Genomic DNA, 27,982 nt, shown 5'->3' with positions numbered 1-27,982 from the left:
GGACGGGAAAGAGGAAAAAGGGCCCTAGGGGTGGTGAATCAGTCTCGAGGAAGGCATGGCATGTGTGTGGCGTGTTGCATCCCTTGGCCCCAAAGGTGTGTTGGTCTGGCGGGGCTTCACAGTTCTAGAAGGTGGGGCTCACTTTTTTGGGAGGTCTAAGGGCAAAACGTCCTGTAGAGAAGGTGCACGGCCTAAAGGCGGGGCTTCATTCTTTGGAGGAGGTGCAGAGCTATGGAGGCGGGGCTTGTTCTCTGAGGCGGTCTAAAGGCAGGGCTTTATCCTTGGAGGGTGGAGCATAGGCCTAGGGGTAGGTCTCATTCTGGGGGCCAGTCTAAGGCCGAGGTTGCGCCCCAGCGGGTCAGGCCGCCTAGGGGCGGGGCCCAGGCTTTAGGGCGGGGTTGGCTTCTGGGGCGGAGCTCCGGGCGGGTTGTGAGCTGCTGCCCGCCGGGTCCGTTAGGTGTGCACGGTCGGCTATGGCCCGGCTCGCTCTGTGGCTGTGGCTGTCCGCGGCCTGGGCCGGGGCTGAGGCCTGGCTCTGGACCGCGGCGGAGCCGGGGACGGCGTCTGTGGCAGCGGGGCTGGAGTCGGCCGAGGCCCCGGACGGGCTGTTCGCGGCGGGCGCCGCGGCCTACGCGCGCGGGGACTGGGCGGCGGTGGTGCTGCACATGGAGCGGGCGCTGCGCTCCCGGGCCTCGCTCCGAGCCTTGCGCCTGCGCTGCCGCTCCGGGTGCGCCGCCCGGCACCCCTGGGAGCCCGAGCCGGGGCTCGGGGCCGAGCCGGGGCTCGGGGCCGAGCCGAGCCGGGCCGCAAGTGCCCTGCGCGACCTGCGCTTCTTCGGGAGGCTGCTGCATCGTGCCGCCTGCCTGCGCGCCTGCCTGGGCGCGCCCGCCGCTCACACCCTCAGCGAGGAGCTGGAGCTGGAGTTCCGCAAGCGCAGCCCCTACAACTACCTGCAAGTGGCCTATTTTAAGGTGCGGCGGCGGCGGGGGGCCTCGCGGGGGACACGGGCAGGCTCCAAGCGAGCAGCATCTTCCCGACCTAGAGCGAGCTGGTCCAGATCCACCGGCCCGATAGGTAGTGAGCTCCCCGTCACTGGAGATCTCCAAGCGAAGGCTGCGTAACCGACTGGGCACACGATAGAGCGGACCTTTGTTCAGATTCAGGATGGAGACAGTGTTCAGGTTTCTCTCCACTCTGAGGTGCTGTGGGCTTAGCTGATGGCATCCCCCCTTCCCTCCAGAATGCTCCAGGCAGCTGGCCGTGTCGGAGTCAGACCCAGAAGGGGTTTTGAAGATGAAATGCAGGCGTGACCCAGGCTTAAGTCTCTAGAACTTGGAGAGATATCTTTCCTTCCAGGTCCTGCCCCAAGCCCCGAGATCCCGGCTGAGCTGGGAGCTCTCCGCCCCCTGACCCTACTGCTAGTGTAGAGACAAAGTTGCAATGCCTGGTTGTGGACAAAGTTGCAATGCTTGGTTGTGGACAAAGTTGCAGGGCTTGATTTCCACCAGTGCTTTCCCTTGTTTCTTAGCCTCATCTCTTTTCAAGCTTAGAAAAGGTTTCTTGACTACTCTTCCTTCCTACCCACTCCAGCGCCTTCCGTTTCAGGCCCTGGAATGCCACGTAGCAGGCAGGGGCCCAGGCTCCTCCCTGCCGGGGACCCTCTCAAGTTTCTGAGTTAAGTTAAAACACAGAAATTACATCCTACTTTGTCCCGTTTCTCGGCCCGCGGTATTCTTTTTTTCCTATTGGCTATTTGACTTCACTAGGCTAACCCTTAAGGGTTAATTCACTAGTGCCAGCCCTTCAGTTCTGCAGAGTGTTAAGAGCAGTTCTGAGGACAGAACAAAAAACAAGGTTTTTGGCTCCAGACAAGAGCTGGCCGGCAGTACCGCTTATGTTTTTTTCAAAATGCATCTCTAAAGAACAGACCTTTAACAGCCTACAGATAAGCCACAAAGAATTTGGATTCAAACGCCCATCTCCCAGTAACAGTTACTCTGAAAAAAAATCTTTCTTCCCCCCCCCCCAATCTTCTAGATAAGAGAATATAAAATTCTGCAAAATATATATAATTCCTCCCCAAACTCATATTCCCTTAAAAAATTATGATGTAATAGCATAACTGAAGGGGAGGAGGACAGCTACTACTTAATGGAAGGGATATTTCATTGTACAAGGAAGAAGAGAGAGACTGGAAGAAAATCAAGCAAAAATTCATCATATCTGGAAGGCTTCATCACTTCTAACAATAAAAATGAATCTAGTCCTGGAAAGAGAAACCTGAGAGGTTATCTAGTCCAGTTCCTTCATTTGACATATAAGGAAACTGAGGCCTGTAAGAATTTAGTGTTTTTTCAGGATCCTACAGCTTGTTAATGTTGGAGCTGGAACTAGAATTCTTCTCCAGAATGGATTTTGGGGTAGGAATCAATGAGCCAATTAAGCATCTACTGTGTGTCAGGTATTGTGCTAGAAGTGTCTAAAAGAGATACAAAGATAAAAGTGAAATAATGATAGCTTATATGTGCATAAGACTTTAAGCTTTACAAAATGCTTTACTATTCTTGTTTTGCCTATTTTACAGCTGAGGAAACTGGCAGATTGTGGTTAAGTGTCTTGGCCAGTTGTCACAGAATTAGTGTCTGAGGCTTGATTTGATCTCAGGTCTTCTCACTCCAGACAAGCACTCTATTCCACTGTGCCATCAGTTCCCCATAATTTTGTGAAGAGTTTAGGATTTGTCAGTAATGTAGCCTGTTTCTGAATATACCTGGATAATTTAATCTCCTTCCCTGAATTTGTCTTTCAAAGTACTTATTGAGCCCAGTGTCATTCTTTAAGACCCTATACCCATCCTTAGTCCCTTTGATGTTTCTGGTTTTGGTCATCTCAGTTCCTGATCAGAATCCTGGAATTAAAAGATTGAGTAGTTATAAGTGTAACCTTTATTTTTAAAAATTGAAAATAAGCACTATTGAGTGAAGTATTGTACCTTTTAACAGCATATCCCCATGCCTGATCAGAGAAATACTCATTTACTCTTCAGCATCTGCTGTGTTAAATTTATCCCAGAGAAATAGCTGTCCTTCCTAGTTCCTTTCAACCAGAGGCATGTAGGACAGGAGTAACAAGAGGCAATTCATCCTCTTAAAAGGAAAGATCTGGGCTCAGTTGGCTGGAAAGGGTCTGAAGATTCCTGCTCACCAATGGCTGGCTTCTTGGGGTATAGTTGTATGTCATGCTTTTCTATTTCTGTGTCCCCAACATGCCAATCAGCTGGTCAGTAAAGATTTAATAAGGGTACTTTGTACTCAGGTAAATCCTAAGATACAAAGAAAGGTAGAGACATGGTCCCTTTTTTCTAGGAACTTGTGTTATAATGAGGGAGTCAACACAAACCACTCCAGGGGTCCTCAGACTTTTTAAATAGGGGGCCAGTTCACTGTCCCTCAGACTGTTGGAGGGCCAGACTATAGTAAATATGAATGGCAGATTTGGAAGGTAGGAAGGGCTGAGTTGTAAAGAACTTCTAATGTGGAGCACAGCGATATGTGTTGTTGGGCTATGGTGTCTTAGGGAGTCACTAGCATTTGAGCAAGAGATGACATGGTCAGACCTGCCCTTGATTATAGCCAGAGGGAGCTGGAGGCAGGGAGTCTCTTCAGAAGGGAGGCTATCTACTCGGCATAGACTCGGGAACTACTTCATTTTGCTTCACTTGCAGATTAACAAGTTGGAGAAGGCTGTTGCAGCTGCACACACCTTCTTTGTGGGGAACCCAGAGCACCTGGAGATGCGCCAGAACTTGGACTATTATCAAACAATGTCAGGGGTCAAGGAGGAGGACTTCAAGGATCTCGAGGCAAAACCCCACATGGTGAATCAGGATCCCCAGCCTTCCTTTCCCTGTGCCCTTTCTATCCTATCCCCTCTGTCAGCAGAGAAGGTCCTCCACTCCTAAGAAGGGAAGAACAACCTTCTGAAAGTCTTTGTGGACTTCTAAACTAGAAAATCTTTGTTTTTAATTACATTAGAAATTCCCTGCAAAAGGCACATCAAAGCCAGTATATTTGACTTTGGACCAGGTGGAACATAAATTTGACATGCACAGGACAGTGAATTCTGATTTCAGATTCTGTGGTTTAAGGGAAAGGCCTCCCTTGGTTAGTGGCATCCTAGGGCAGCAGTGAGAAGAAAATTCATTACTTCTTACCAGACTAAGTACAAGTTATTTCTCTCAAACTAGCAGCCTAAATTATGAAATCTGAAGAGTGAAAAGTTCTAAAGCTGCACAGGGACTTTATGAATATCCCTCTCCATTTTGTAAAGTGGAACATGACTTTAGGCTAATTGATGACCTCCCTGAGCCTCAATTTCATCATCTGTAAAATGTGGATAATGATGCCTGAGTGCTTTATTATTGTGTAAAAGACTCTTGTGAGACCCTTTTGTAATTATCAATCAACAAATCTATTTTTCCTATTAATTTTCCTGCCAGGCACACTTCATTTATTCCTTGAGTTTTTATTAGGACTCAGACAGATAGACACAGGAATTTGTGAATCTCATGGCAGTGGGCAGAAGGGAAGGGATGGGCCTTGCTTAATTCATGACTTGGCAGGCTGAATCCCCTATCCTCCTTCAAGCACGAGTTCCGGCTGGGTGTGCGGCTCTACTCAGAGGAACAGCCCCATGAAGCTGTGCCCCATTTGGAGGCAGCCCTGCAAGAGTATTTTGTGGCAGATGAGGAATGCCGTGCCCTCTGTGAGGGCCCCTATGACTATGATGGTTACAACTACCTCGAATACAATGCTGACCTCTTCCAGTCCATCACAGGTGTGTGCTGCTCTGCTCTTCTCTGCTCTGCTCAATGGGACCTTTTCCTCATCTTTTTCTCTAGGAAAGATCTGGTTGCTACCTAAGTAGGTTTTGTATCCTGGAATGAAGTCAGTACAGTCTGGAAGAGGATGAGGCTCTGAGCTCAGCCCCAGCTTGGGAAATGTGCAGGGCTTCTGCTGCTTCTGCTCCATGTATCAGAAACCTACATTGTAGCTCTTTTATTGTTCTCTGATTCCAACTCTGCCTCAGTGTCTGTTGGCTTGCATCCTTTTAGGCATCTGACCAACAGTTACCTTTTCTTGATTTTGTTTATCTGGTCCGCAGCTTTAAATGTCCCAGACTGATGCATTGTTCATTCTCCTCTCTGATTCCCTTCAGATCATTACATCCAGGTGCTGAGTTGTAAACAGAGTTGTGTTACCGAGCTTGCCTCTCATCCCAGCCGAGAGAAGCCCTTTGAAGATTTCCTCCCATCACACTATAATTATCTTCAGTTTGCCTACTACAACAGTAAGAGCCATCTTCCTCCTCTTCTGCCTCTTTCTGCTCTCTTTATCAAAACAATAGAAAAAAACTGTCACCTCTTCATTAATATATTTGATTTCTCACTAGTACAGCACTCTCTGGGATGTTCAGGAATGCTCTTTATAGTATGTAGATACATGGTTCCTACATACAATCTTTCAAATTTCACAGAATCTCAGAATTTTATAACTAGAAAACACCCCATTTTACAGATAAGAGAAACTGAGGCCCAGAGAAGTAATTGCCCAAGTTCATATAAGTAGGAAGTTGAATAATGAGGAATTAAAAGCCAGATGTTCTTGATCTGATCCCAAGATTCTCTTTGATATATCAAGTACCTGGCCTCAGAAACCAGTACCAGCACCTCCTAAAGCCCTGGAAGGGGAAGGGGCTGGGCCCCAAGCACTTTTCTGCAGTTTTTTCTATGGCATCTTCTAATTAGAGCTTGCACTAAAACTAAAATAAAACAAAGCAACTCATAAGGGCCCCATGTCTTATTATTCAGCCCATGAAACAGACACTAGACCCTGCCCATTGTCATAATGCCAGGGTTTTTAATTACTACAATGTGGATAGGGAAAGATCTGTGAACTACAAGTCAGTTGACAACCCAGGGAGTGGATGTGTTTTGTCAACCAGAAAGTACTATGGACATGTAAGTAATGGCAACAGTTATTGTTAGGAAACCTGGGTTCTAGTCCCAGGCTCTGTTATACTAATGAGTTCTGTGATCCTAGACAAATACCTTTACCCCCCGGCCCCTAATCTTGATTTGTAAATGAGAAGATGGGCTCTTGTGGCTTTAAAAAATATATAAATCAGCTTGCAATTAATTTCTAAACAGGATGGCATACTCTATAAATGTAAAAGGAGATTAGAGACAAGATAAGGAAAGACTGGAAAAGTCAGGAAGGCTTCCTAGAAAAAAATAAGATGAGTCATATTCTGGATCAGGAAAGATGGTGCCAGAAAGATTGATTGGGAGCTGTCCACATAGAGGGGTAAGAGGAAAGGGGAGCCAGGAAGAAGATGAAGATGGAATTGAGAAGGAAACCCAAAAGGAGTTAAAAGGGAGGAGGAGAGCCAAGATTAGAACAGTCATTCAGTCAACAAATGTTTATTAAGCATTTACTGTATATGCCAGGCACTGTGTTCAATATTCAGAGAATTCAAAAACCTGCCTTCAAGAAGCTTACCTTTTAAAGAGAGAAGATAATAGATAAGAAGAAGCTGAAGGAGGACGGGGAGGTTTTCGACTTGAGGACATGGTAGAGAAAATCTGAAATGATGCCTTGAGAGGAATGAAGACATTCCTGGCCTGAGTCCAGTGTCACTGAAACCAAGAGAGAAGATGCAGAGAAAGTCGGAGGTGGGTTGGGATAGGATGGACAGGAGGATAACGATAGAAAGTCTTGTGAATTATTGGACAATGAGAGGGTCATCATTGGCCTTGGAGAGGTTTCAGGTTGTGCTAGGAATGTTAGCACTTTCTCAAGAACTGAAGAACTGTGTCGATGGAAAAGAATCAGAGGTGACCAGTAGATTTTTTTGGTCAAGAAACAAACAAGAAGCTTGACCATAAGGGAAAAAATGAAATGGGATAATTGCTTGAGAAGGTAGCAGGGTCAAGAGAAGGCTTTTCTTCTTTTACACTAAGGGAGGCTAAAACATTTTGATGACAGGACTTTAAAGAGGAGATTGAAAATACCAGAGAGTGGAAATGACCAGTGAGACAGGTTCTGGAGATAGGAAGAAAGAATGGAATCAAGGAATTAGCATGCTGGACTTAGATATAAGAAGGCCTGGGTTCAAATCCTGCCTTTAACATTTACTGCTGTGTGATCTTGGGCAAAGAATCTTAACATTTCTTTGCCTCACTTTCATTTGTAAACTGAGGGGGACACTGGATTAGATAAGCAACAGAATCCCTTCCAATTCTATCAATTCTGTGATTGAAGAAAGGAGGAAGAGAGGCCAAGAGCGAGAGAGATTTAAAGAAGTAGAGGAGCAACAGGTTGATTGCATTTGGTCTTAGTAAAATAGAAAGAGAGAGAGAAGGTAGTTTAGATGAAATTGGGAGTTTGAGAGATAAATCTATGGAAGAGCTATTGGGAAGAGGAAACAGAGGAGGCTAATGGGAACTTCAAGGTTAACAGAGGTAGAATGGCAGAAGAACCAGGTGTACAGAATGGAGGAGAGTGCATCACTGAAATAGTGAACCACAAGATTGAGATCATGAAGAGAAGTCTGATGATAGTGGCTTTGAGGCACAGAGATTTTGGGGAGGGCAGAGAACAGGTTCGTTTGGAAGTAAGGAGCCAGTAAGAAAGTATTTCAGTTTCCCACCTCTTAGAGCAATTGTAAATGCTCCCAAGGTCTAACAGGGTAGCCAAGGGCCAATGGGGGTAGTGGTGGTAGGAGCCAAGAGTTTATGAGCCTATTTGTTGAGAAGGTTATCCACCATCAAAGTTACCATTATCATTGAAGATGTCAGAAGGGGATAGAGAGGGGACAGCAACAAAGTCATTGAGAAAGTGGGAGAGGAAGCACTGTGGAGGGGGAGAGGTGCCAACAACAAAGCTGAGTTAGAAGTGCAGCAGTGTGGCACACAGATGAATTGACTCCTTCCCCACATTGAGAGCTCACTCTCTCACTCACACATAAAGAAACCACATTCTAGATTTCTTCAGAGAGATTTGTCCCTGACCCCTAATAGCAAATCTGGAAAAAGCCAGGGAATTTTAACAGGAGTGGGAGGGTACTGGTAGATGGAAGAGGTAGGACCTGGGGAGGGAGAGCTGAGGCAGAGAGGGCAAAGAGGAATAGGCCCAGCCAGGAAATGGTCCTGGCTCAGCTCCATTCTTGGTGCCGGGCACTGTGCTGGGCGATGGGAATGCCAGGTTGATGAGACTGTCCCCTCTGCTCTAGAGGCTTACTTTCTGTGGGATGGCAGGAAATGGGGCTGAGACAACATACAACCATAAGTAAATTAAAGCACATGTAAACTGATTTTGGAATGAGAGGGAAAGAATCAGGAAAACCTCTTGGGGATAGGCTCGTGGGATTTGAGTTTTAAAAGGAGCCAGGGCTTCCCAGAAATGGAGCTAAGAAGGGAGAGTGTTCTAGGCATGAGGGACAGGCTGAACAAAGGCATTGTCAAGAGGGATTTGGAGGGGAAGTTTAGTAAACAAACTTGAGCACTTGCTACTTTCTTATTGGGAGGCAGGTAATTTCACTTTGGTGGGAGGGGCTGATGTATAAGAAACACATAGACTTCATCAACTTCAAACTCCTAATTAGAATTGTTGGGTCTTTCTCAGGCTACTCCTATTGAGCACAGTTGGATCTGTGGAATAGACTTGAGGTGTCCCCCTGCCTGGCTGTGCCTATTGTTACAAGGCATTAGCCAAGAAATACCTTTCTGGTCCTTCACTCCCTGGGATACTATTGGTGCCACAAACATGAGAATGTCAAAGGCTATGAACAGTGGCAGGGGAGGGGGCTTGTCTAACAATGTGTACTGCAGCAAAAAGATGCTTTTCAGTACAGCTGCAGTTATATGGTTAAGGATAAGACTGGGTTGAGTCACTTAACTTCACTTTCTTCAGGGTGGGGGAAAGGGATAAGGCTGAGATTGTCTTTCCATGATTTAATCCTTAGTGGCAAAACAGGGGAAAATATTGATCCTAGAGGTAGCAGCAACAGTGATAGTAGAGCCAGAAGCACAGACATGGCTTCTTGTAAAATTGCCTGGTCTTTGTCCAGTCCAGATTTGAGGCAGGGAGGGGTAGATGGGAGGTTCTTTTTTTTTTTTTTTTTTTTTTTTTAATTTATTTATTTATTTATTTAATAGCCTTTTATTTACAGGATATATACATGGGTAACTTTACAGCATTAACAATTGCCAAACCTCTTGTTCCAATTTTTCACCTCTTACCCCCCACCCCTCCCTAAATGGCAGGATGACCAGTAGATGTTAAATATATTAAAATATAACTTAGATACACAATAAGTATACATGACTAAAACATTATTTTGCTGTACAAAAAGAATCAGACTCTGAATTATTGTACAATTAGCTTGTGAAGGAAATCAAAGATGCAGGTGTGCATAAATATAGGGATTGGGAATTCAATGTAATGGTTTTTTGTCATCTCCCAGAGTTCTTTTTCTGGGTATAGCTAGTTCAGTTCATTACTGCTCCATTAGAAATGATTTGGTTGATCTCGCTGTTGAGGATGGCCTGATCCATCAGAACTGGTCATCATCTAGTATTGTTGTTGAAGTATATAATGATCTCCTGGTCCTGCTCATTTCACTCAGCATCAGTTCGTGTAAGTCTCTCCAGGCCTTTCTGAAATCATCCTGTTGGTCATTTCTTACAGAACAGTAATATTCCTAGATGGGAGGTTCAAGTCAATAAGCAGTCAAGGACCAACTATGGGCCAAGTACTAAGGGTACTCAATACTTGAAAGAAAAGCAAAAGCCAACTCATACCCTCAGGAGTTCCCGGTCTAATTGGGGAGACAACATATAAACAATTATGTGCAATCAAGTATAGATGGACTTAATCCATCCCCACATTGAGAGCTTGCTCTCTCATTTATACATGAAGAAACCACGTTCTAGATTTCTTCACAGAGATTTTTCCCTGATCCCTAATAGCAGACCTGGGAAAAAACCAGGGAATTTTAACAGGAGTGGGAGGGTACTGGTAGATAGAAGAGGTAGAACCTGGAGAGGAGAGCTGAAGCAGAGAGAGCAAAGAGGCAGATAATCAGCAGAGGGTATTTAGTGACAAGATGCCATATAGAAATTTCAAGTTCTGGAAACATATATTAGAAATCTTTCTTTTCTTGTTTGATAAAAGCCTCGTGGGATGAGCTTATCAATTGTATAAGGAAGATCTATCCTAAAAAAAAAAAAACCTGAAAAAGTTAACCCCCCCTCCCTTCTCTGTTAGGCTAACCCTCCCCTTCTCTCTGCCCAAGAGTGACCAAGTAGGGAAAATAAATGTTTCATCACTATAACAGTGTCTGGTACAGGGAGGGTGCTAGATTTGAGACAGGCAAGTGAAAACAAGTCCTATCCCTAAGCTTTGCTGCCTGTACCCAAACCTCAATTTCTTTATCTGTAAAATGGAGAAAATCCTTGGTTTTTTTTTTTTTTTATCTCCCTTACATAACTGGGGAGAGGGAAGCACTTTGTAGACTAAAATTTTAGAGGAATGCAAACTTTATTATCTCTTTGCCCTCTTTTCCTGTTTTCTGAATAATCTATCTGTATTTTCTATTAATAAAACACGGATGCCAATGGTTGTTCCCAGTAAAATCAGGTGCAAGTCAGTTAGTCAGCTGGTCCAACATGCCTTGCCTTCCTCCTGTATTTGGAACACTGGGCCCCAACCAAGCCCCAACTGAGACTGAGATATACCCTGAGGGCCTGGGCACCCTCCTTTGCAGCCATGTTTCTCTTTGCAGTCGGGAATTATACCCAAGCTATTGAATGCGCCAAGACGTACCTGCTCTTCTTTCCCAATGACGAGGTAATGAACCAGAACCTGGCCTATTACACAGCGATGCTGGGAGAAGAACCGGCAAAGCTCCTGAGCCCCCGGGAGGTGAGTGGCTTCTGTTAGTCATGGTGGTGGCTGGCCAGGTAGATCTAGGCCCAGAGATGGGGTAGCATCTGCTCCCCATTCTTACTGTGGTAGGTCATTGATTCTTAGAGTAAAAAGGATTCATCCAAATCAAAACTGAAAAAAAAATCCCTAATACAACCTAGTCCCCATATAGTTATCTAGCTTTTGTACAAAGATCTGCAGAAAGTGATGGAGACCCCCTACTTTCCAAGGCAGCCCATTCTACTCTTGTACATCCTATCTTATTACTAAGACTAAGTTTGCCCCTCTGTGGCTTTCACCCCTTTCCTGATTCGTCCCTTTAGGCCATACAGAACATTTATGACCTTTCAACAAATGGCAGTCTCCATGGCCCATTCAAGTCTTCTCTTCTTCAAGTTTCACATCCTTACTTCCTTTGGCATGAGCTCAAGCCCTTTGCCTTCCAACTCACACTCTGGGATGCTCTCCTGAGATAATGATGATAGGGGCAGCCTTGGGCCAGGCCAAAGAGCAAAGGATTCTGGATTGAAGATGCTGGAAGGACAGTGTGTGTGGTGGATCTGGTTCCTTGCTATGGGATAGAGTCCATTCCTCACTAGAGACAGACTGGGCATCATTAGGCAGCTGAAACTAATCATTGTCATCCTCCTCCAAGACCTCTTACTGGCAGTTGATGCCAATTTTTTCCTTTTCCTCTTTCCCTTCATCTCATTCTGGTTCGTCCCTCACTTTTGTGCTTCTTTCCCCATCCAAAAGACATTTCCACATACTAGTCACACTGGTCTTTGGGTCTGAGTTGTAGAATCCTGAGCCCATCAAAGTCTAATCAAGAATTCCTTCTGCAGAGGGTCAATTAGGAAGTCATCCAGTCTCTCCCTTGCTTGTCCATGGCTGTTTGCTTCACTTTTGGAAACTTCCAATTGTTAAGATATTTTTCTTAAATTCAGTTAAATTGGCTTCTTTGTACTTCTACCGACTGCTACTAGTAATGTCTTTTGTGGCCAAGCAAGACCACCTTAATTCCTCTTCCACATAACAACCCTTCAGTATTGAAGACAGCCATCATTTCCTCCTGAGCCTTTCATGGCTTAGATTAAATGCTCTTGAGGAGAAAGAGAGTTCTCCTAAGAAGAGCTGGTCAGGGAGCATTTGCCTGGTGTGCTGCAATTCTGAATATTTAGGCTTTAAAAATGAAAGAGAGAGGAAAAGAACTGCTTTTTATATCCCCCAGTCTAAAGAGTAGACATCACACTATAGGAAAAATAGCAGTCAATGCCAGCCAGAAATTCAGCGGACCCCAAATCCAGATACATACCTGTGCCCAGAATGTGGCTGTCAAGCCAGAAGGAGGCGTTGTGATGTAATAGAAAGCTGGCCTCTGGAGGAAGCAAGAAATAAATTCAAATCCTCTGACTTCTCCTAGCCTTATGGTTTGGGTAGGTAACTAAGTCCAAGTGGTTCAAGTACCTCTCATTGCAGAGTAGTTATTAGTCTACATTGTTAGGGAGAGTTACTCACAGGGATCTCCCTAAACTGAAATCACAGGCCTAGTTTGTTTTTGTTTTTGTTTTTTAAGTCTCTTGAAAGTTTGATGAGTGGAAAGAGATTCATGATTAAAATAAACATGAAAGGATGTACCATATTTAAAAGAAATAGGATCAGATTAGTGAGGTGCAAAATACCATTGTAAATTAAGATGACATAAGAGTATTTGGATGAAAACTAATGAAGGTAGAAACAGGCACATTATTATCAAACAAATTGTATGATAGCCCACCTAAACAGAGAAACAGGTGAGGTGCTTGAGTAATAGATTACAAAACTGACAAAGAAATTGGATGTAATAGGATCAAGGACTTTAGTTGTCCAGTAATTTGCCAAAAGCAGAGAAAACAATAATTTCTTAACTTGCCTTAATAATAATTTTATCCTTCAGATGGGAAAAGAATCAATATAAAGGAAATTCTTTATGGAATTTAATATCCAAAAGGAGATAACTGAGGTGGAAATAATGAAACCTTTGGGAAAAAATTTCTCTTAGAATTTGTGATAAAGAAGATAAAGAAACCTTGTTATATACCCTAAATTTCTGGGAGAGCCTTAAAGGATTTAGAGAAAGAATATATATGAAGGAGTCTATAGATGAAAATTCTGCAGTAGAAATCAATCTAGGAGGGATGGAAAACTGAAGACAAAAAAACAATTCTGATCAGGAATAAAAGAAGGATTTAAAATTTAATATTAAGGAGCCTGATATCCATGCACAGAGAGTTTACCAGGCAACTCTCTGCCAAGGAGCTTGACTCCAATTCTTTTTTTCTTATTCTCAGAAATACAATAACTTATTCAAAGACAATTCCAGAAGATTTATAATTTAAAATGCTATCCACCTCCAGAAAAAGAACTGATGAAATATTTTTAATAGCTTTTTATTTACAAATATATGCATGGGTAATTTTTCAGCAATGATAATTGCAAATCCTTTTGTTCCAACTTTTTCCCTCCTTCCCCCCACCCCTTTCCTCAGATGGCAGGTTGACCAATACATGTTAAATATGTTAAAGTATAAGTTAAATACAATACATGTGTACATGTCCAAACAGTTATTTTGCTGTATAAAAAGAGTCGGACTTTGAAGTAGTGTACAATTAGCCTGTGAAGGAAATCAAAAATGCAGGCGGACAAAAATAGAAGGATTGGGAATTCTATGTAGTGGTTTATAGTCATCGCCCAGAGTTCTTTCCCTGGGTGTAGCTGGTTTAGTTCATTACTGCTCTATTGCAACTGATTTGGTTCATCTCATTGCTGAAGATGGCCAGGTCCATCAGAATTGGTCATTATATATAGTATTGTTGTTGAAGTAAGTAATGATCTTCTGGTCCTGCTCATTTCACTCAGCATCAGTTCATGGAAGTCTCTCCAGGTCTTTCTGAAATCATCCTGTTGGTCATTTCTTACAGAACAATAATATTCCATAATGTTCATATACCACAATTTATTCAGCCATTCTCCAATTGATGGGCATCCACTCAGTTTCCAGTTTCTGACTACTACAAAGAAGGCTGCCACAAACATTCTTGCACATACAGGTCCCTTTTCCTTTTTTAAAATATCTTTGGGATATAAGCCCAGTAGTAATACTGCTGGATCCAAGGGTATGCACAGTTTGATAGCTTTTTGTTGACTCCAATTCTTTAAAAAAAAATTTAGAGCAGATTCTTAAAGGGATGATTAATAAGCATCTCCTTAGAAAAAGAGTCAGAGGTCTCAGCTCTCATGGCTTCATCAAGAATATGTCTTGACATGTATACATATATTGTATTTAACTTATACTTTAACATATTTTACATGTATTGGTCAATCTGCCATCTGGGGGAGGGGGTGGAGGGAAGGAGGGGAAAAATTGGAACAAAAGGTTTTGCAATTATCAATGCTGAAAAATTACCCACGCATATATCTTGTAAATAAAAAGCAATAAAAAAGAATATGTCTTGCCAAAATTGACAAATGCTTTTAAATAATATCTTATGCTGCTCTTGGGGAAAAGATGGAGAAAGGTGGGCTGAAGAAGATATATTTTCAGAACTGACTGAAGGATGAAACCTCAAGACTAGTCATAGTTGAGCATCATCTTAGGAAAAAGTCTTTGGGGACCTGCCCCCATAGACCTATGCTGCTTAATATTGTCATCAGGACCAAGGCATAGATGGGATGCAAGTGAAACAGGCCTGGGAACTATAGCTGACACATCAGCTGATATGAGGTAGTTAAGCTTTGAGGCTAGAACATTGAGCTTAATGGAATATAGTGAAATTGGATATAACTCTGTGATCTCAGCATTGTAGGAAACTTCTGGAGAGGAATTCTCTCTGTTAATGCAGAGTGGCGGCATCTCTGCAGCTCACCATCCTAAAGAGATCCCTAAAATGCAGAGAAGTTCAGTATTTTGGCCAGAGTAACATCTAGGATGTATGATTGGTGGTGCCTGACTAGGCCAGCTATATACCCTGTTGCCCCTTATAAGGCAACATATATATATGGAAATTTAATGCAAATAAAATTCAAGTAAATGTGAGACTTTAATCTAACATGGGTTCAAGAAATAATTTTCCAACTACAAAATGAGAGACATTTGGCTAGGTAGCAGTTCTGAAAAAGATCTAGGGGTTAATTTAACATGAGTATCATGGCAGCAAAAAAGGCTCACACAATCAAAGGCTTCCATATTGAGAAATGTAATGTGTAATTCTGGAGAAATGGTCATCCTCCTGGCCTGTGCCACAGTGAGACCATGGCTAGAGTATTTATTCAGTTCTGCTTTCTATCTTAAGAAAGAAACTGGAGGGTATCTAGAGTAGGGCAGTCAAGAGAATAGAGCTCTTGGGTTCATGCCATGTGAAAATCAGTGGAAGGAAGGAACTGGGAGTGTTTCAATTCTCAGTCTTTAGTCAGAAGAAGACCTGCTGGAGGCAGAGGAACTGTCATGTGAAAGAGAGAATAAACTCTCTCTTAAGATCTCTCACAACTCAGAGATTCATTCATTCTCCAAGCTAAACATCCCTTTGCTTACACTCTTCCCTCTACTTGAAATGTCCTTTCTTTGCTCGAACTCTTACACATTTTTAAATTGTTTTTTCATGTCAAAATTTTTAACACTTTTTAAATTTTTATTTTTATTTCCTCATTGAGAAAGCAAGCAATTTAATGTAGTTATACATGTATAGTCATGCAAAAACATATTCTTATTAATCATATCATGAAAGATAATCCCCCACAAAAACAACAAAGAAAAATAAAGCCTAAATAAGTATGTTTCGATCTGCATTCAGACTCTATCAGTTCTTTCTCTGAACATGGATTGCATTTTCCATGATGGGTCCTTCAGAATTATCTTAGATCATTGGATTGTTGATAATAGCTTAGTTGATCATTGTATAATATTGCTGTTACTGTATACAGTGTTCTTTCTGCTCATTTTATTTTGTATCAACTCATGTAAGCCTTCTACACTTTTCCGAGAGCATCCTGCTCATTTCTTATAGCCCAATAGAATTCCATCTCAGTCATACCATAATTTATTCTGACATTCCCCGATTTTTATTGCCTCAATTTCTGTTTTTTTTTTGGTGCCACCATAAAAAAAGTTGATATAAATATGTTTGTACATATCAGCCTTTTTCCTTTTTAAAAAAAATCTCTTTGGGATGCAGACCTAGGTGTTATATTGCTGGCTGAAGAGTATATGTGTTTTTATAGCCCTTTGAGTTTAATTCCAAATTGCTCTCCAGAATGGTTAAAGCAATTCACAACTGTACCAGCAATGCATTAGTGTCTTAATTTTCCTATATCCTCTCCTGTCATATTAATCAATCTGATAGGTATGGCTGGTACCTCAGAGTTGTTTTAATTTGCATTTTTCATTAGAAAGTGGTGATTCAGAGCATTTTTCATTTGACTATAATTAGCTTTTATCATTTGGTCTGAAAACTGCCTGTGCAACATCCTCAACTGAGGAATGGCTCTTATTTTTATAAATTTGACTCAGTTCTCTATATATTTGAGAAATGAGGCCTTTATCAAGAAAACTTGCTGTAATTTTTTTTTCATGGTTAAGATTTCTGTATATTCCCTTCATCCTTTTCTCCCCTTGTTTATCCTATTCATTCTCTTTTCTTACCCTGTGCAACTTTAAAAGCATTTTGCTTCTGACTACTGCCTTCCCCAATCTGCCTTTCCTCTTATCAGCACTCCCCCTCCTTCTTTTATTCCTTTCCTCTCCTACTTTCCTGTAGGATAGAATAGATTTCTATACCCAACTATATTTTTTAGAACTCTATTTAAATGCCACTTCCTCCAAGAAGCCTTCTCTGTTTCCCCCTTCTCTTCCCTTTCCAGGCATCAATAGCCCTTCACTCATAAGTATTAGGGTTATTTCTGTCCTTTACCTTAACCGAATACATGGTGTGAGCTCCAGGACAAGGACTATCTTATAGAAGATTTTTATCCTCTCCTCCAGAATCAAGTAATGTTTTGCATGCAACAAATAATTAGTAATTGTTGTTTGTTGTCTTTCTTCCTCAGAATGCCCAGAGATACCGACACCGGAGCCTGTTAGAGAAGGAGCTGCTTTTCTTTGCTTACGATGTATTTGGAATTCCCTTTGTGGACCCAGTAAGTAGTAACTTGGGATAGCCTGGGGAGTCTGACGTTGACATGGTCCTGGGACTGTCTGGAGTTCAGGTAAAGGTTGGAAAGATGTTGATTGTCAGGGGTGGAGAAGGAGACAGGAATGGAATAGGTCACTGGAGAACAGCATCAGCCCATTTTCTCCCTAGAATACATCTTAGCCCTATTTTCTAAGCAGAAATATGGACTAAGTGGTTAGCAAGCTTTTCCTAACATTTTCCTGCCTGTTTTAGGACACATGGACCCCAGAGGAGGTGATTCCCAAGAGACTGCAAGAAAAGCAGAAGTGAGGACCTTAAGTTGAGCCTTTGATTAAGTTGGGGCCCTTGGATAATTAACTCCTAATGTGTTATCAATCAGACCTTGCCTGATTTGAATTCTGTTCAGAGATGACAGATGGTCAGAGGGGTGGGTCCAGGATGATGATGTTGGGACCCTAGAGCTGCTTTTGGAGTGGGGTTCCTCAGAGGACTTGTCCTAACAGGACAGAACGGGAGACAGCTGTACGCATTTCTCAAGAGATTGGAAACCTCATGAAGGAGATCGAAACTCTGGTGGAGGAGAAGACAAAGGAGGCTGTAGATGTGAGCCTGCTAGCTCGGGAAGGTGAGAGGGCCAGTGGTGACAGAACAGATGTGGGGGTCAGGCCCTTAGAGCTGATAGTTCCAGGTAGGCCCCAGAGGGCTTTAACGCCTTAGAGTAAAGTAGCATTGGACCCCAAGTGTCCCTGCCTAGCAGGTGTGGGGCAGGCCCAGGGCGGAAGGCCGGCCCAGGGCGGAAGGCAGGCCCAGAGGGGCTGAGGTAATCCAGGAAAAGGACTGGAGTCTGAGGCCCAGGTCATTCCTGGCTTTTAGAGGAGACTGCCGACACAGAGGAATTACTTCATGAATGCTGTGCATGGTAATATTCAAATCAATGAAAACAAGACCCTTAAGAGTCCAACAGCCATTCATTTCAGCAAGGCCTTATTGGCTCTGTGGGAAACCCAGAAGGGAGGAGACATGGGCCCTCCTCTCCATTATTATCTGCTTGGGAGAATAAGACAGATCCCCATATTTGGAGGGTGCCTGTCAGGGGCCGTAGGTGGTCAGATAGGAAAAGCCTCTAGCTCACTAGTCAGAAGCCCTGGGTTCAGATTGCGAGTTTTCTACTCACGTGCTGCATGGCCTTGGAGTCAGTTCGTCTCAGTCCCACACTCAGCCAGTGCCCCCGTTGAGACCCGGCATGGAGCACCCTCTCATCTAGGAGAGCTTGCCTGGCGTGACACGGCAGATGCTTGGGCAGCCCATTTCCTGGGGATGTTGGGAAAGCATCCCTCAGCTGTCATTGCTTCTTAAATGGCTTGGGTTGTTCCTGTTTGAGACTTTTGGAACCGTTTCTCTGTAGGCTATAGTTGCCCAGGTTGTCAGGCGGTCTCCAGGGACAGAGCCAGGAGCAGGGCCTGCCCCTGCCTTTCACAGCTTCCTCCTTCCCTCAAAGCCACACTGCCTCTGGGGGTGGTGGGAGGGAGACGTCCCCAGTGAGTGGGCACTCCTGGGAGGGCCATGGGCCCAACGATCCCAGCCGGGTTTCATCCTCACCCTCCAGGAGGTCCCCTCCTCTATGATGGAATCAGCCTTACCATGAGCTCCAAGGTGCTGAATGGCTCCCAGCGGGTGGTGATGGATGGAGTCATCTCTGATGACGAGTGTCGGCAGCTGCAGAGACTCACCAATGTGAGTGGCTTTGCCAGAGGGATCCCAGCTCTGCTCCCCTCCCCTCAGCCAGTGGGCTCTGGGCGGCGGGGACGTCCGGCATGAGGAACAGTGACTCTTCTCTGATTGGGGGTCTGTCCTCCAGGCAGCAGCAACCGCAGGGGATGGGTACCGTGGTCACACTTCCCCCCACACCAAAAGTGAGAAGTTCTACGGGGTCACTGTCTTCAAAGCCCTCAAGGTGAGGAGACAATAGACTGGCTTGAAAGGAAGGTGCTCAAAGAAAGCTGCTTTACTTCCTTCCTCTCCTGCTTTCTTGGACTGAAGGGTCACTGTGTTTAAGGAGCTTTGTTTTGGGGTCTTCCTGCTGGACGCTGGGTCACTTGCTGTCAGAAAGAGGCAGGACAAGAGTGGGAGACCTCAGGATTAGGGGAAGATTGTTTTCTGAGGAGAAACCTCAGGGGCCCTGGGGGAAGCACCCAAAAGCCACTCGGAGATTGGGATAAAGATCCTGAGGGGGTTGTGTGTGATGGGAAAGTGAGGGGGCTGAGGACCAGAAGCCTGGGGGCTGCCTGGAAAGGGCCAAGCATTAGCACTAACCCCAGGCCATGCCCCCGTGCAGCTGGGCCAGGAGGGGAAGGTACCCCTGCAGAGTGCCCACCTCTACTACAACGTGACCGAGAAGGTGAGGCGCGTCATGGAGTCCTACTTCCGGCTGGACACGCCCCTCTATTTCTCCTATTCCCACCTGGTGTGCCGCACGGCCATCGAAGGTAGGCCCCGCAGGTGGTGCCCCTTCCTCCTGTTTCTCTTTTGGGGGGCCGGGGGCCTGGTAGGGAGGGGGAGTTCTGCCTCATGGCTGACACGCTTGGCTTCCAGAAGCCCAGGAGGACAGGACCGACAGCAGCCATCCGGTGCACGTGGACAACTGCATCCTCAACTCGGAGGCGCTGGTGTGCGTCAAGGAGCCTCCTGCCTACACGTTCCGGGACTACAGGTACCAGGCCCCTGTCCTGGCTCCCCCGGGGCCTCTCCCTCCCCTGCGGGCCCCTGGTCAGGCCTGGAGCCTGATGGAGCCCGCACTCAGCCTCTGCTCTCTTCCAGTGCTATTCTCTACCTAAACGGGGACTTCGATGGAGGAAACTTTTATTTCACTGAACTAGATGCCAAGACAGTGACGGTGAGTGGCTGCCCTGAGGTCCGGCAGGTGTAGGGTAGCTGCGGTGCCAGGGGTGGGGGGCACAGGGTGCTCCTGGAGGCAGCCTGGCAGCCCCAGTTTGGGCACTGGTGCTGGGGCCCAGCCCAAGTGCCACGGCCTACCTTGTTTCCTTTCCCAGGCAGAAGTGCAGCCCCGGTGTGGCAGAGCGGTGGGCTTCACCTCGGGGGCCGAGAACCCGCATGGGGTGAGGGCTGTCACCAGGGGGCAGCGCTGCGCCATCGCGCTCTGGTTCACCCTGGACCCCCGGCACAGTGAGCGGGTGAGTGCTTCCTTCCTCTCCCCTCTCCACCCCCCCCCCCTGCACCTCTCCATCCCGCTTCCTCCATCCTCCTTCTCCCTGACCACAGTGTGGTGGGAGGAACACCAGCTGGACTCAAGACAGGTGTGGATCCTGATGATCTCTAACCCTCTTTAGATAAAGGAGCAAGATTGGACGAATGCCTCAGGCCCCTTCACTCTCTTGGGAGCCTGGTTATGTCATCAGACTAGATATCAGGACAGTAATTTTAAGTGACTCATTGTCTTCTGCCCCAGAATGCCAAGGGCAGGCAGAACGAGGGGTGGGGTCTTCTCAATGCCCCTTCCTCCAAAGTTGGAGATGACTGGAGAAAGTGATTTCCCAGGTCACAAGACCCCCTAGCCACTGGGAAAGGTGATAGGGACTTTCCCTACCTTCCCTACCTGCCTCTGTACCCACAGGACCGAGTGCAAGCAGATGACCTGGTGAAGATGCTCTTCAGCCCTGAAGAATCTGACCTGTCCCAGGAGCAGCCCCACCACGAGTCCCAGGACTCACCTGTGTCTCCCACGGAGCCTCCCTCAGCGACCAAGTCAGGGAGCAAGGATGAGTTATGACAGTGCCCGGGAGGAAGGGCATTGGCTGCACATGGATTGATGGGGAACCGGGGTGCCTGCGATGAGATCGTTCTGGCCCCCTCAAGTGCCTTGGGGCTAGGGACTGCTTGTGACTTCTATCTGCCGCCTTGCACCAATTTGCAGAGCCAAAGTGACCAGACACGTCCCCCAGGCTTGGTGCTACTACTTGAGTGGCTGGCGGGAAGGGCCGGCCTGCTGCTTCTTCCATTCTGGCCTGGAGGCTCTGATCTCCCTCTCTGAGGCATGGGCAGCTTCCAGGGGTCATGGTGCAGGCCGGCTTGCAGAGCCAGCAACACTCCAGTATTTGGGTACCTTATATAGACAACCAAAGAATAAAGATTTTCTTTTCTATATCATGGCTCGCTTTTGGGAGAGTGGAAATCTGCTTCACCTCCCTGCCCCCACCCCAGGAGAGGCCCCATTTGGTAGGGATTATCCTAATCCTGCCCCAGTATGGGGGAAGCAGCCATCAGTGTCCCTGGCACCGGCTCTCTGATGCCCACCACGTGCTTTCATCCCTGCTGTCAGAGAGTGTTGCCAAAGTCCCCTGGAGGTTCCTGGCAATTCCACTCCTCTGGGGGGCAGCAGCTTCCAAAAGAGAATGGACCTGGAGATCCTGAGCCTCTGCCATCTGGCTTGTCCATCTGGGCCATTTGTCTGTTCCTTGACTAACAGAGCAGCTGGCCATCCCCATCCCAACCGAAACCGGTGTAGGGCCCACAAGAAGCGCGGGCACCCTTACCTGGCCGTAGACCATCCCTGGGTCTGGCCTTGAGGCAGCAGCCACGGCCGGGAGAGGTGCTCTCTGGAGCAGCTGGACGTGGGGCCGCCCAAGTGCCCGGCCCAGGCCCATCCCAGGACCTCACTGTGGGAGGGGCACAGAGGGAGCGGGACCAGGCATGAGGAAAGGGAAGCTTTGGCATCAGAGGCAGGGTGTGTCTGGGTCAGGGCCTGGCAGGGCTGGAAAGAAGCTTCCTCAGAGCATAGGATGTTGGACACTGTTGGAGGAGGGGAGGACGGGCTCTTTCAGGGGGAGGTGGCTGTTCAGGCCCGGACTGGTGTGAGCAAGCCTTAAACTCTACCCTGCCCTGAGGGCAAGCAGCAGGACACCATTTACAGATGAGAAGGCTGAGGTTTACCGAGACTAGAAGGTTTGCAGAGCTGGCTTAAGGACCCAAGCCCAGCTTCCTGACTCCCAACTCTAGCTCTTCTTCTGTTTCCTCAGATAATCTCTGAGGCTAGAGGTTCCCCATGGCCCAGGTGGGCAGAATACAGGGTTCCAGAGCCCTTGCTGAAGCTTTTGAGGGATGCCAGTAGATGGTGAGCATCAGAGAGGACATCAGGCGAGTAGATCATCACAAAAGGGCAAAAGTGAGAGTAACGGGAGCTGTAGGAGGAAAGAGTAAGAAGCAAAAGCTGCTCGTGCCAGCTTTGGCCCTGTTCTCACCACCATGGGGCAGCTACATGATGGAGTGCTGGGCCTGGGGTCAAGAAGACAGGTTCAGATCCGGGCTCAGACACTGGGCAAGTCATTTCACCCCTACCTGACTCAGTTTCCTCATCTGTAAAATGAGAATAATAATAACACCTACTTCTTAGAGTCGTTTTGTGAATCAAGTGGGATACTGTTTGTAAACTGCTTGAAACAATTTCTGGCACATTTAATAGGTAATATATAAATATTAACTATTAATATTATTATTAGCTATTACCTTGAGAATATTGAGAAAGCTATGACTTTTTGGTTTGTTTTTTAACAAAATTCTGTAGTAACAGTTTATAGAACATTAGGCTTTTCAAAATGGTTTCCCATCTATTACTTTTGATCCTCAGAACATGCCTACAGGTACAATGTCCAACTGAGCCAACTAAGGACAGAAGGGACTTTTACACAGAGAGGAAATGGCAGATTGAGCATTAGAACCCAGATATCCCATCTGAGATTCGGCATTGAGGGTGTCCTAAAGAAAGAAAATAGTTCAAGGTAGGACCAAGATTGCAGCAAAAGGAAGCAGAGCAGTGAGCTCCCGACCCACAAATTCCTCCAAACCTAATGAGAAAATGCACCAGACCAAATCCTGATGGGAAGTGACTGTGAACTCTTGGTCCAGCCCACCTTGGCACAAGGAGACAGACAGAGAGGTCTTCAGACTCTGGAACAGGGTGGGGGAAAGAATGCCAGCAACCAGGGAGAGGTGGGGCACCAGGGTTGGAGGAGGGCCTAGACCCACACTGGAGCATTCCCCAGGTCCCAATGGTGTGCGCAGAATGAAAAGTGGGTAGGAAGGCTCTCTGAGGTATATAGAGGAAGGGGGAAGCAGCAGCAGCATGACCCAAACCCCAGGTTAAAGCACCTAGACCAACCTGTAAAAAAAAGAACAAAGACTCCCATTAATCTCACACCAAAGGAGAACCTACCATTCTGCCATCCTGAGCCAACAGAGCTTTTCTATTGATCTATAGGGCACAGAGTCTGGCAGTTACCTTCTCTTTCTCAGACTCAAGAGTCAAGTAAAGAATTTACAGAGCTCAGACTGAGGGGCAGCAATCAGACTTTGTTCTGGATCAGACCACTTTGGAGACACTAAAAACTTGCAGCTCCCAGGCCTGAGATCCCACAACACTCAGTGCCCCAAGAACACAGCAGCAAGATCAACCCAGACCTTCCCTTCAGAAGTGCTACAGAGCACAGACCTAACATCAAGCCTGAAATCAGGAAGTAGCCTGGGAAAATGAGCAAATGAAAAAAATAATCCAAATATAATGAGCTATTACGGTGGCAGGGGTGCTCAGGATATTAACACAGAAGAAAATGACTTCAAAACAGTTACAATCAGACTCAGAGAAAAACACAACTGGGACACAAACTCAGCTAGAATTTCTAAAAGAGATGAAGCAAGAAGTTTTTTATATTTTAATATTTTTCTCCAATTACATGTAATAACAATTTTAATATTTTTTTTAATTTTGAGTTACATATTCTCTCCCTCCCTTACCCCCCTCATTGAAAAGGCAAGCAATTTGACTTAGGTTATTCATATGTAGTCATATAAAATACATTTCCATGTCTAGTCTTGTCTTGGAAAAAAATAGACCCCCCCAAAAAAAACCAAGAAAAATGAAATAAAGGAAAAGTATCTTTGATCTGCATTTGGGTTCCACCAGCTTTTTCTCTTGAGATGGACAGTACCTGTCATCGTAACTCCTTCAAAATTGTCTTGGATCATTGTATTGCTGAGAATAGCTAAGTTATTCACAGTAGATACACTATTACTGTTACTGTGCCTAGTGTTCTGGTTCTGCTGATTTCTCTTTGCATCAGTTCACGTAAGTCCAGATTTTTCTGAGAGCATCCTGCTCATCACTTCAGCACAATAGTATTCCATCACAATCATATGCCACAATTTGTTCAATCATTCCCCAATGATGAGCATCCCCTCAATTTTCAATTCTTTACACTTAAAAGAGCTTCTAATAGTTTTTTACATGTGGGTCATTTTTCTTTTTGATTTCTATTTCTTTGGGATATAGACCGAGTAGTGAAATTTCTGGGTCGAAGAGTCTTAATTAGGCTTAATTCCAAATTAGATATAACAACCAATAGCGCATTAATATTTTAATTTTCCAGTACTCTATCCAACATTTGTCATATACCTTTTCTGTAATATTAGTCAATCTGATAGGTATGGGGTAGTACCTCAATTGTTTTAATTTTTGTTTCTCTGCTCAGTAGCAAATCCCTTGTGATTTCTCTTTCCTCTTTACTTCTTGTATGCTTCTCTTGAATCTTATATTTGAAAATCAAATTTTCTGCTCATCAAGAATGCTTAAAAGTCCTCTAATTCATTGAATATCCATTCCTTCCCACCCCCTCACCCTCCAAGGAGTATACTCAGTTTTGCTGGGTAAATGACCTTGGTTGTAATACTAGCTCTTTTATCCTATAGAATATCATATTCCAAGACCTCTAATCCTTTAATGTAGAAACTGCTAAATCATGTGTTATCCATTTTATTTGCTTCTTTTTGACTTATAATATTTCTTCCTTGAACTCTTGGAATTTGGCTATAATATTCCTTGGAACTTTCATTTTGGGATTTCTCCTAGCAGGTGATCAGTGGATTCTTTCCATTTCTATCTTATCCTCTGGTTCTAAAATATCAGGGCAGTTTTCCTTGATAATTTCTTGAGAGATATTGTCTAGACTCTTTTTTTGGTCATTTGATGATTATTTTTCCTTCATATATTTTTCAGTCAGATTTTTTTCCCAGTGAGATATTTTACATTTTCTTCTTTTTTTCTTCTTTTGATTTCATTTTGTTATTTCTTACTGTCTCATGGAATCATTACATTCTAGTTTCCCAATTCTAATTTTTAAGATATTATTTTCTTCAATGAGTTTTTGTACTTCTTTTTCCATTTGGCCAATTCTGCTTTTCCAGATATTCTTTTCTTCATTTGATTTTTGTGCCTCTTTTACAATTTGGTCTATTCTGTTTTATAATGTGATGTTTTCTTCTTTTTTTGCCATATTTGCCAAGCCATTGACTCATTAAAAATGATTTCTAGCTCTCATTTATATTCCAAATTTTTCCTCTATCTTTCTTACTTGATTTTTTAAATACTTCTTGACTTCTCCATGGCCTGGAGCCAATTCATATTTTAATTTGAGGCTTTGGATTCAGGAGTTTTGACTTTATTTGTCTTTTTCTGAATTTGTGTTTTGATCTTTGAGTTTTTTCCCTTACTGTTTCCTCATTTTCCAGCTTATTTCTTGATTTTTAACTCTATGCTAACAAATCTCTGCTTCTGGAATGAAAGGGACACTCTCCCAACTTCATATTTTTATGCAATTATTTTCAGAGGTAATTCTGGGGACCTGTAAGTTTTCAGTTTTTTCAAAGTGATGTGACCTAGGGAGAAATGTGTTTACTATTCTCTTATAAAATGTATTGATCTATGAGTGACCACAAACACTTTTCCACTCTGGCACTGTAACCAGAGCCCCTTCTCCCCTGCAACCACAAGCTGTGATGTGCCAGTGCTCCTCCTTTTTCTGGGACTAAGACCCAGGACTGTGACCCAAATCTAAATATAGGCAATGTGATGTCAGCAAAGGGACCTCTCTAATCTTCTTTTGACTAGTTGTTTAAGCCCCTTAGCTGAAGCACCCAGAAACTGACTGATTCAGTCACCTCAAAAGCCTGTTTCTGTTTTTCTGGGGTATGGCGTACACTGGATTGTACTCCCATCTCACCTGGTGTAACCTACCAATCTTCTAAATTGTTTTAGTCTGGAAAATTGTTTCATTCTGACCTTTTGTATATTCTGTCACCCTAGAATTTTCATTGAGGAATCATTTTAAGGTGTTTGGAGTGTTTGGGGGAGAATTTAGTAAGTCCCTACCTTTTCTCCACCATCTTGCTCACAAACAAGAGTTTTTTTTTTAAAAAAGAATTATAGAAATGGAAAAATGGGGAGGGAATGGAAAATAAATGAAAGCTATGGAAGAAAGAATGAGAAAAGGAATTAATATCTTGGTACAAGAAGTAGAAAACCTTGCAACAATCTTCCTGAAAATCAAAATGGAACAGAGAAGCCAATGACTCCATGAAACTATAAGAAATATTAAAACAAAGTCAAAAGGCTAAAAAAAAAATAGAAAAAAATGTAAGTTACTCATAGCAAAAATAACTGACCTGGAAAACAGATCAAAGTAAAAAAAAATTAAAGTCATTGGACTATTTGAATTTTATAACTGAAAAAAAAGTCTAGACATCCTAAACCCCAGAAATCTTAAAAGAAAACTTCCCAGATCTCTGAGAACCAGAAGGCAAATTGGAAATAAAATTCACTTGTCACTTCCTGAAAAAAAAATGTAAAATTTCCAAGAACATAATAATCAAAATCCAGAGCTTTCAAGTTAAAGAAAAAAATACTTCAAGCAGTCAGAAGGAAAACCTTTAAGTACCAAGGAACCACAGTCTGGATCATACACAATTTAGCAGCCACTACAATACAGGAACAGAGAAATTGGAATCTGATATTCCCATAAGGCAGAGGGCATGGGCTTCAGCCAAAAAAAAAAACAAAAAAAAAAAAACACAACCAAAAAAACAAAAAACAAAAAACCTTATCCAGTAAAACTTAAGTATAATGCTACAAGAGGGAAATGTATCTTTAATGAAATAGAGAATTTCTAAGCATTCCTGATGAATAGATCAGAGCTGCAGAGAAATTGTGAAGTTCAAACACGAAAGTTTAGAGAAAGAAAAATAAACACTAATAAAGAATGATAAAGGATAAGTAGCTTAAGTTCAAAGAAAGAGAGTTGATAAGTGTGTCCCCTCAGAACCCTATCATCATCAACAGGCTTCATAGAAGGAGGCTAATTAAATAAGGCCTGAAAATGGTTCTGTCTTGATGGTTTATGTCTTGACAATATTATGAAAAGGATGGAAAGAGAAGGAAAAAGGAATGGTGGAAGGTCAGTGAAAGAAAAACTTGGAAAAATTATCTCACATTATCAGATGCATAAGTAGACATCTAAACAAACTAAAAAGAGGGATGGGTTAGTGACTAACACTTGAACTTCATTCTCATTTGAAATGGTTAAAAAGAAGGAATAATATACATACAGAGAGAGAAAGTGAAAATAAATTTCATCTAGCTGTTAAAGTGATCTTCCTAAATTCCATGTCTGACCATATTTCTCCCACTCTATTCAATTAACTCTAGTAAATTCCTATTACCCCCAAGATCAAATATAAAATTGATTTTAAAGCTCTTCATAACCAGAGCCCTTCCTACCTGTTATGCTTCAGTCCTCTCCATATATGGTAAGTGACCCTAACCTTTCTTCAATCATTGCCATCTCCCAACTATGCATTTTTACTGACTAACCGCCCTTCACCCATGCCTGAAATACTCTCTGCCTCCTGGCTGGCTTCCTAGCTTTCTTTAAGTCTCAACCAAAATCTCACCCTCTCCAAAATGCCTGCCCCAATCTCCCTTAATGC

General features: G+C 44.0%; 1 protein-coding gene across 1 annotated transcript; it reads left to right on the top strand.

Annotated features, from left to right (window-relative positions):
* Positions 1-308: 308 nt before the first annotated feature.
* On the top strand, positions 309-21,319 carry P3H1 (prolyl 3-hydroxylase 1). Its single transcript, XM_031962354.1, has 15 exons — positions 309-971; positions 3,725-3,877; positions 4,647-4,836; positions 5,218-5,349; positions 10,846-10,985; positions 17,070-17,159; positions 17,408-17,460; positions 17,659-17,780; positions 18,762-18,889; positions 19,014-19,109; positions 19,491-19,641; positions 19,748-19,865; positions 19,973-20,048; positions 20,206-20,346; positions 20,787-21,319. The coding sequence occupies exons 1-15, from the start codon at positions 474-476 to the stop codon at positions 20,940-20,942; spliced, it is 2,244 nt and encodes a 747-aa protein (XP_031818214.1). The 5' UTR covers positions 309-473; the 3' UTR covers positions 20,943-21,319.
* Positions 21,320-27,982: the final 6,663 nt, after the last annotated feature.

This window comes from Sarcophilus harrisii, chromosome 3 (assembly GCF_902635505.1).
Source record: "Sarcophilus harrisii chromosome 3, mSarHar1.11, whole genome shotgun sequence".
NCBI lineage: Eukaryota > Metazoa > Chordata > Mammalia > Dasyuromorphia > Dasyuridae > Sarcophilus > Sarcophilus harrisii.
The sequence above is the reverse complement of the archived record's forward strand: the minus strand, read 5'-3'. Positions and strand labels throughout refer to the sequence as shown.

Coding starts and splice junctions, on each gene's coding strand:
- P3H1 (XM_031962354.1), top strand. CDS start 474: ATGGCCCGGCTCGCTCTGTGGCTGTGGCTGTCCGCGGCCTGGGCCGGG. Junction 17,461..17,658: donor AGACTGCAAGAAAAGCAGAA/GTGAGGACCTTA, acceptor TTGTCCTAACAG/GACAGAACGGGAGACAGCTG. Junction 18,890..19,013: donor AGCTGCAGAGACTCACCAAT/GTGAGTGGCTTT, acceptor TCTGTCCTCCAG/GCAGCAGCAACCGCAGGGGA.